Below are 10,278 nucleotides of genomic sequence, written 5' to 3' on the forward strand. Positions count from 1 at the left end.
TTTCCCTCTCTCTCTCTCCCTCTTTCTCTCTCAGAATGCGCGTATGTCACGGACATAGAATCTCATAGTTAGTCACTTTCACATTATTTGAGGACTCTAATATTTCTGTACGTGTGTGCTCGCGCGCGTGCGTAGTTTCACTTGATTAATATCTTTGTTTACTGTCCTTTGCACATTCGTCTTTTCGTTAATTCTTTCTGACATCATTGCATAGCATCATCTCATCTGTACCATATACAAGATGTCCCAAAACTATCGTATTTTCTCTTAATGGCAGATGCCTTAGAACATTTCAAGACGAAAATCCTAATACAAAAATATCGAGGCTATAATAGTTTTTAAACGGGAAGCGATTATATTTTACGAATGACAGGGCTGAGATTTTGCGCGCTCAGGCACGGCAAAATGACAAGTGAAAAAAGTGCTTCTATGAATGGAGCGCCTTTTTTATGATATTGTGATTATCGTATAAATTTACAATAGCATTGTCATTATATGTTTTCCCGCTTCTTTACGCATTGCATTAGTGCATTCTTTTTACGAATAATGGATGTTAGAACTAAAGGCATTTCAAAAATGATTCAAGTAAAAATTCGCAATACGTTTCAACTTCAGCTGTCAAAGTGGTCGATCAATGTTACCATAAAAGTGTTTACTATCTCGCCGTGCCTGAGCGCGTGAAATCTCAGCTCTGTCATTCGTAAAATATAATCGCTTCCCGTTTAAAAATCGTACAATTTAATTGTTAATAACTTTTTAATAAACAGCAATCGACGGCTAAAACTTCTTGGATGTTACTCAGGGTCATGACCTTGACAACATATGTCAAGATGAAGATCATTGGGGGAGAGTCCTCTAATAATAATATCCTTTTGTTTATAATATATTGCACGGTTTAAAAATTACAGTATATTTGCAATTTACAAAAAATCGCACCTTTGCTAATTTTATACAAACGACAAATAACATTTCGATCTTAATCATACATGTGGATCAAAACATTCCTCATATATTCTGCACAAAAAATAAACGCAATTATTTACACACATAATGTTACTATTATATTTTACCACTAAACATTATTATCATTTCTCTGAATCTGCCAATATTACTTCAACGCATTAATAAAATTAACATGCATAAAAATACGAGATAAGCAACCTATTTGTTCAAAATCAATTTTTTTTTCACGCTGAACACATATCCATTAGTCACTTTTATAACTTATATGAATCTGCATAATGTTAGCATTTATTAATTTCTTATTCAGCATAAACATCCTATATATTACACATAATATCTTAGGACTTTCCTCGTCCTTACATATGTTTTATATCATGTTTCCATATACAAAGAGGAAAAAGAAAAAGACGGGAAAGGGTTCTTACAATTAGTGAAATGTCACTTATTAATTACAATTGAACGGACAATGAGATTAATGGGTCGCAATTCGACCAGTGCGTACAACTGTTCAAATCACTTAATAAACAAGATGTGCATTTTATTTTTATCGACGATATTACATGCTTCATTCATAATGTGCTTTCTTGTCTCATCACGATTTGAATTTAATATAACGAATGAAATCGCAAATGTTGCTCGACATTGCACATTTAAATAATCCTCGAAAATATTTAAAAATATTTCTGTTAAAAAAGACATTAAATATCAATTCTGATACATTTGCAATGAAACAGTGAATGTCTACTTAATATGTTGTTCAAAGCAAGATGGATTTGTAATGGAATTGTAACTTTCGTATCTAACTTCGTATTAAAGTATCATTTAATTATATACAGGAATATTAAATATATAGAGGATGTTCGATAAGTAAGTGACCAAACGAAAGATGGAAGTAAATTGGGTTAAACTGAAAAGAAAAGTCCTTTTGAAAAGAAAAGTAAAGAAAAATACCATTTTGCGATTTTCGTAATAATTATTAAGAAATTAATTAAAAAAGATCGACCAATTCGCGCGAGTATAAGCGCGCAGCGTGACATTTTTGTATTAGGATTTTCGTCTTGAAATATTCTAATGAATCTGCCATTAAAAGGAAGTACGGTAGTTTTAGAACACCCTGTATACTTTTATAATGCTTAAATTTTCCCAATCTAAAAATTTTTTATTCATGGCTTTTTTTTTGCATCTTTCCTGCATCATTGCCTAATTATTTATGCCATAGTTATTAAAATTGTCGACATTTTTTTTGTTCTTGAAGAATAGTAAGAAAATGTATATAATATATGTATAATGAATGCGCGACAAAGTTTTGGGAGGAGCGCTTTACAAATGACAATTACGTATGAGCGGTACATAACGATGGTTTCTTGCGTCCTAGCAACCACATATCAATGTCGCCTATGGCCTATATCAGTCTGTCTTTTCTCACCGGTAATACTCGCGCGAATTTGCCGATCTTTTTTAATTAATTTCTCAATAATTATTACGAAAATCGCAAAATGGCATAGGACTTTTCTTTTCAATTTGACCCAATCTGCCTCCATCTTTCGGTTGGTCACTTACTTGTCGGACATTCTGTGTGTGTGTGTATATATGTATGTGTATATATGTATGTATATATATATATATATATATATCATAGCAAAAATTAAAAAGAAGATATACATTCTCGTTATATTTTTATCATTATGTTATGTTGTTTTCTAAATCTGCATTGTTTTTCAGCACAGATATAATTAGCTATCAATTGCATGAGTTAATTGTCGTTTTATACAACTATTCGTACATTATCTTAACGGCATTCTCTCTTTTTGGAATACAAGATTACTTGAACGCAATAATGTTTGAAATAATGCTCTGTCATATACAATTTCGCTCCCTTATGTACGGTATCATTGACGATGAAGAAGAAATTAATTTCCAAGATGCGCTGATGCAAGTTACAAGCCTATTGCCATCAGCCATCTATAGAAGATAAACGAGTGCGTCATACATGTAAAAAAGAAAAAACCACGATACATCGCAGAATACGAACAGAAATATGATAAATAATATGAGATAGACATTCTAATTGACCATTGATAATACCTAACACTCGTAACGATCTCTTTCTATTTCTTTCTCTTCTTTGCATGTATAAATTATAAAATCAGCAGATTTTATGACACACTCAAAAAAATGTCTTGCTGATATAGGTAGTTTTTGTTCTTGAAGAATAGTAAGAAAATGTATATAATATATGTACAATGAATGCAGTGTGTATATGGGAAAAAATCCCGATATCTCAGGAAAATAAATGAATAAATAAATAAAAATTTTAATCTCTCTCTTTTTAAAAATATGTAAATCTCTATCTTAGAATAAATCTTGCTTGCTTACTTCATGCAATCATCATCGAAGTCGCATATTTTGACATTTCGAAGAGAGTTAATAACGATGTGAGTGATTTAATGCGGTTTTATTTTATAGATATTCAAATTGTCGTGCTTCAACTTTAATACATTTCTGAATTCTTTTTTCACAATTTCCTTGTAATTTATCAGAGATGTGTAGATTATGAGATATATATGAGCTAAAACGGCGATTAGGACTACATCTTCTTTTATGTGAATAAATATTCTTTATATGAATGATCTTTTTTATTTGAACACTTTGTATAATAATAGTAAATAATTGACGTGTCATGTGATCGTATGATAAATCAGAAAAAGATCATTTAAAGATCATATTATTTATTACGATTAAATTTATATTAATATTATCTATTAACTTTTTTTATAGAAAGAATTTGATTCTCATTCAAAAAACCGAAGATGATTTTTAAATTTTGACAACTACAAATAATAAAAAAGTTTTGGATTATGCAATATAAAGCCCTATTCAAACTATGCAATATTTGTTTGAAAAACTCTTCGTTAAAATCAATATTTAATAGTTATCGAAGTGATTCCAATTCATGCCCCATTCTCTATAATTATATTTGTAAGCATTGATAAACACTTCCTTTTTTTAATTGTGGGAATTTTTATTTGGGATTTGTTAAATAATATATGGCATAAATTTATTTATATTGCTATTTAATTCTCTTAGCGTTTGTGAAATATCAAACTAGACGATCTCTGCGTCAGAAGATAAAAATACCAGAAAAAATTAGCATTATGACGAGACGAGAGAAAACAAGAGAATTCATCTTCACACGTTTTTTAAAGATTTTTTTTAAGAGTATAAATTTTATTAAGCTCTAAAAATTTTCCTCAAAATAATTTATTTAAACGTCTTCTAAAACTATTCTGCGCAGATCGTGTTAGAATAATTGGCGTTATTTCATAAAAAAAGTTGATAAGGATTTAATAAATTTAATTTTGAAAATAAAATCACACACACACACACACACACACAACGCAAAATGGCATAGGACTTTTCTTTTCAATTTGACCCAATCTGCCTCCATCTTTCGGTTGGTCACTTACTTGTCGGACATTCTGTGTGTGTGTGTATATATGTATGTGTATATATGTATGTATATATATATATATATATTAGGTGTACAAATAAGTTTCCGCCGTTTGACAAAAGTTGGCGCCAATTAAAATATTTTTTATTCTTAAATATGTTTCACTATTTTAAAAAATATTGCAAGAATTTAAATATAGCAACTTTTTAATATGTTAGAAATAATAATAAATAAATTTTGTAGCATAAGTTTTTATTAATTGGCGCGCAATTTTTCAATATCACTATTTTTTGTAGAAAGTTAAAGCAACCATTTCGTACAACAGTTTTTTAGTTTTGAATAAAATAACACTGTTACATAAGAATTTTTCATACCTGGTGCATGCACTTAGCGCCTCTTTTTTTCTTTTTTTAAGAAGTAAGTTTTAAACAGTTATGTCATTCTTTTTTTACTATATATTATTTTAATAACATATAGGGCAATCGAATTTCTAGTAGGCTTAATCAATAGTTTAAATTCGTATTATAAAAAGTATTTTAACACAAAAAGTGTTTTTATTTTAACTCTACATGTTCTATAAACGATATAGATTTATTAACTTAACATAATATTATATTACATTCTTCAATCTCTCTTTTCAATAGTATATTCGAATTGTTCTTAAATAATATTTTTTCTTATAATTTTAATTATTCCTGTTTATGTAGTCAAATAAAATGCTATTATATTTATGAATAATAGAAAACAACAATTGTGCTCTTTTGTTTGATATATAAAAAGTATCTATTCGTGCATTTTTTTTACATCAAATTCTTAATCCCCTTTTTTACATAGAATATTAGATTCAAATAAAACAATTTATAATAATAATTATATTATTAGTATATTATTAGTATAATTATAATAATATTATTTTTTGATGTGTTTATAATTTCTTTAAATCTTAAATTTAAAATTACAATGTTCAAAAATCACCAAAATTACCTATCCATGAGTTATCCTAAAATAAGTTATCTTAGGAAAATTTACATTCTTCTCTTTATTTTTTTACATGCATGTTTTCTTTAAGTTTTTGTCCGTCAAGTTAAATTGACGATATAATAGGATAAAGTTAAGAAAAACACAGGTTGCAATTGTTTTCAAATAACCTTTATCAATGGCTCGATGGTTCTCGAAAATTGAGAAAATAAACTATCCAGCAGATCTGGAAAGATGATGGGTATTCTCTAAGGAAAACTCGATTGATTTATAGAGAAAATAATCTCTCGATAAAATTAGCTCAAATTGTGAAACTTAATAATTTATTATCTCTTGATAAAAAAAATTTTTATAGTCACAAGTTACATACGCGCGAAAAATTATATAGTATAATACAATTAAAGATGATAATATAAAATATTGTCATATCATTAAACTAGCATATTGTTAATAAATTAATGGTACCAAACCATCTTCCATTCAATGATTAAAATTGGGACAGGTAGATAAAGAGTAGGGATAATTTCGAAGGACATTATATATATAAGATAGGTATATATAAGATTTGTGTTTCAGTCGCGGAAGTTTCAGTGGTGGCGACGCATACGCGAAGTATAAAACGGCGGTTTTACATTTACGGCGAGATCCAGGTAAGGAGAATGGAAGTGCATGCATGCGCATTGCACGAATTCAGGCGAAGAAAGTTCTTCCGTGTTTGTCCGGCCTGTGTTGCATAATACTTTCGTTGCAGATGAAGGAAAGTGTCTCTTTCTCTCTGTTCTTCTTTCTTTCGTTCCCTCCCTCCTCCCTTCCCTCGTCCCTTCTTTTCTCTGCTGCAGCAGTGGGAATGTAAGTACGTCCGGCAGATTTCTTACTTTCTTACTCTTGCATGTAACAGTTAAAGTATATACACCCGAACAACTTTGGTAATCGAAATTTATTGTCGGTATCTTTTTTATCGTGTCGTCAATGTAAATGTGTTTTTTCCATGTAAATGTGTGTAGATTTGAAATAAATAAAGTGTTAACCGGGGGATAAAATCGTTTTCTCATGACAGGACGCGCGCGAGCGGATGTTATCGGTAAATAACTCCGCGAGCGTATAAAACGAAGACTCGAGTTACAATTGAGTTTAAAGGCAACAGCTGGCTCCAATAGATTCAATTACAGCTTCCGCTTAAATACACGCCATCGACGGCATATCTGAAGTGTTAAGCGGATTCCACTCATCAAGTTCTCCGAAACAGCTCTGCCACGCGTTTCTTCTCGCGTTCAGGATCTCTGGAAAATTTTTAGCCGGACGTACTCAAATTTACCTGTTGACGGCTTTTCTTCACCATTGTTTACTACATATGTTAGTATAGTTATTATTTTGAAGCTACATTATTATAATTTTTATCTCCTCTTAACCCATACAGCACAGAATATATTACTGCAACATTGCAACATTGCAGCAACATTGCAATATCAGTATGATGTTGCTGCAATGTTCTGTGCTTTGTAGGAATCTAATACAGCGATATAAAACATTGAATTTTCTACGAAGCAAATATTCTCAGTGGGATAACTTTCTATCGTGCAATACATACGAGAATGCGGATAAACAATATCGTTGCAAATAAGTTTGAAAACTACTTCGTGATGAGTCGATGCTCATACAGCACAGAATATTGCAGTAACATTTCCGGCAATGTTGCTGCAACGTTCCGTGCTGTATGGGTACAAAGCAAGGGAGCAACGTAATCTATGCGAACGACGGCGAAACAATCCGGAACGCGACTCGATCGATTTTTCAGCGACTCGGTCGGGCCATCTGAATTCCACCCCTTTTCAACCCCCTACGCATGCGTTTACTCCCGTACCCTCTTCCCCCCCCCCCCCCCCCCAATTATTTCGAATAAGGTTATTTCTGAATTTTGACAAATATGATCGGATCTCTCGGTTCTGTTGTTCAACTTTCAATAAATAACAAAGATGGAACGACGCTTTTAGCGCGTAAGCGTATTCCCCGAATGCCGCCTATGTTACAAATTGTTTATTATAAACGGCGGATACTGTTAGTACCAAATGGGAAACATAAATTTTCTGGGGAACCGAGATGTTTTTTAAACGTAAACTTCGTGTTTTAAACTTTGCATTGTAATCTCTCTATTCGTAGAACAATTAAAGCAAAAGTAAGCACACTTTCCTTATATAATTCAAACTCAATCTATCGATTAAGTCTAATAAGAATTCGATCGCTTTAGCCGTTATTAAGATCCAATAATCTAAAGTACTCTTAACTGGTCGACTTGCGTGAAGATACACATGCTTCGCTGTTACTGCGCGTGACTTGGAGCGAGACAATACCGTATTTCTTGATATACAGGGTAAGGAAAAAGTATGGAAACCATGAAAAATTTCAAAAAATATAAGTTTTACAGAAAATTGTTTCGAATAAAAGTTGTGGGGTTTAAAGAGATCTATTTACTAATTTTATTAGTTTGTGTTTGAATGGTGTCGCCAAGTTCAGAACAAGGTCACCTTGAATTTTTTAAATGGAGACCCCTATTTTTATTACATATTCTTGTAGCTCTTGTCGAATCTGTTCATCGCTGATAGGCGGTGTGTAACGCGCAAGACGAGGCGCGCGATACCCTACGTCGGCGCGATTAGCGACGTCAACGAAGCCAAGCCAGTATTTCTCGCCCCTTTTGTTAGGACAGTTCGCTTCTCTTAGCGGGCAGGAGAATTCGAGGTGGTCGATCGAGGTCGCCCCGATAATCGCGAACGCGTGGGCGCGACGTGCATTTCGGACGGAAGAATCTCGGAAATTTTCGGACTCTCGTCTCCCCTTTCCTTTCTTCTCCGGTGAGTCTATTTTCACGAGAAACATTCGTGAGTCGCGCGCGATTTTTTCCTTCTCTTTCCGGCCAGCCGGTTGTTCATTCGGCGATCATCATGAGGGAAATAGAATTCACCGGCGGTGCCGAGAATTAGACTCGTCGAAAAAGTGGTCGATGCGTAAAAACGCATTCGCGCGCATGCAAAAGTCGTGATATTCTTACATACACGTGTCGAAAAAAAAGAAATTACATGCCGACGAACTTACGCAAACGGAAAGACGAAACCAAGAAGAGACAGAGAGTGAGAGAATATCGAGGAACAGGCTGCCAGACGGACTAAGGGCACGTCAATGCGCACGCAGTGAGTCGACACACGTCGCATAATATCACACGTTCTAATCCGATCTTAAATCGCGTTATTTTGATAATATCTACTTGTTTCGCTCTATTGGCTTTTTTTATGCAATTTATTTACTCTCAGAACATTTTTGTGTATTGTCTGTCACCCGAACTAGAAATATATGTATATGTATCCGCATCTTCGAAGTTACATCGTTAGTTCTCACATACTTAAGTAAACTAATCATTAATATCTGTGTAACGATAAACTGATGTCCCGAAATTAATTTTGTAATCCAATTGCTGTCCAATTTTTTTCGAGACTATTACACGCTTTTTTTTATTTGGAGGATAACATGACATTTCGATGAGAAAAAGATTTGTTGCAATTTTTTTATTCCTTATGCTTCGCTGTACAAGAATTCTGTTGCATTATTACAACACATAACCGCGATAAGATAAGATCGTATGAAAAGATTGATATGTATTCTGCCTTATGAAGCACTGAGATAAAATATTTGCCAGAACAAAATTATCTTATATTGTTTATTAACGTACAAGATCATGTGTAGATATACGTTCCAATTGCGATAAAAATAAGCTATCGCTTTGCAGAGATGTTTCATGCGGGAAAGTAAGGACAAAAAATGTATGTACGAAATTATATCCGCCAACATGTGTGTGAAAGAAATTAGGGACTTTGACTTTTGTCAAAAAGAAAACAAAAAAAAATTTCAGAACTTTTTTATTTCCGTCGTTTGAACCAAATCACTTTATCATAGATCAGAGAAAAACGTAAGAACATTGTTTTAAAATTGATTAATCCTAATCTCCGCACATTCAAGATTCATACTAATACACTTACATGTATGTACGCGAAAAGTATAACTTCTGGTATGGCTGGTCGATCGATATTTAGAGCATATAAGTCGATCGATCGGTTTCGAAGTTCTATATACCATGTGCAACGACGTCGACAATGTTGCGTTAACCCTTCCGCTACAAAGGGCGTAGGACAAAAGACATATTACTGACATATTAAAAGAATATATTATAGGAATATTATTAGATATTCATTGTTACACATATATTTGATTTTTTAAATATCTATGATCAATGATATTTTTATATCCTATTTTTTTTAAATTTCTCCTAAGTACAAAATATAAGAATAAAATAGAAAGAAATCGAATAAAATGATTAATTTTTTATTGCTCGATTAATACAATAATGGACGAACACAATTACACCTATCTACATGCCTTCACATCATGTGGTACCTAATTCTGGCAATCAGATGACCATACTATTGTCAATTTTTTATATTACATATTAAATAATCTAAATTTATATTGATATGATAAATATAATTTTATATGTTAAGAATTCTAATAATTAATTATATAATTATTTGTTATAAATAATAGTGGATTATAATATTTTCGATAATCTTACCGTAATACTTTTATGTACAGAATAATGAGACAAATCAATTGATATAAAAGAATAACTGTTTTTAATTGTTTTTAAGAAAAAGTAAGTAATTATTTATGTAATTTTTTAACAATTATTTGTTTTCTTTTACACAAATTTATTTGTCTCATTATTCTGTACATAAAGGTATTACGATAAGATTATTGAAAACTAAATATTTTTCAAAAGGCAGTTCTAAGGATGTTTTCTAGACATATGATTTTTGTAGATAATAATATAGTAAATTTAT

At 31.8% G+C, this 10,278-nt stretch overlaps 1 protein-coding gene across 2 annotated transcripts in view; it reads left to right on the plus strand.

Annotated features, from left to right (window-relative positions):
• The first annotated feature begins 8,067 nt into the window (after positions 1 to 8,067).
• LOC115240544 (putative fatty acyl-CoA reductase CG5065) overlaps positions 8,068 to 10,278 on the plus strand; it is a 28,337-nt gene continuing 26,126 nt past the window's right edge. The window contains exon 1 of one of the 2 annotated variants that reach the window (XM_029815760.1): positions 8,068 to 8,577. In XM_029815760.1, the coding sequence (XP_029671620.1) occupies positions 8,567 to 8,577 (11 nt within the window). In that variant the 5' untranslated portion in view covers positions 8,068 to 8,566. The remainder of the gene's footprint in view (positions 8,578 to 10,278) is intronic. The other variant, XM_029815761.1, reaches the window with a different exon arrangement.

This window comes from Formica exsecta, unplaced genomic scaffold (genome assembly GCF_003651465.1).
Source record: "Formica exsecta isolate Colony F162 unplaced genomic scaffold, ASM365146v1 scaffold441, whole genome shotgun sequence".
Classification (NCBI taxonomy): Eukaryota; Metazoa; Arthropoda; class Insecta; order Hymenoptera; family Formicidae; genus Formica; species Formica exsecta.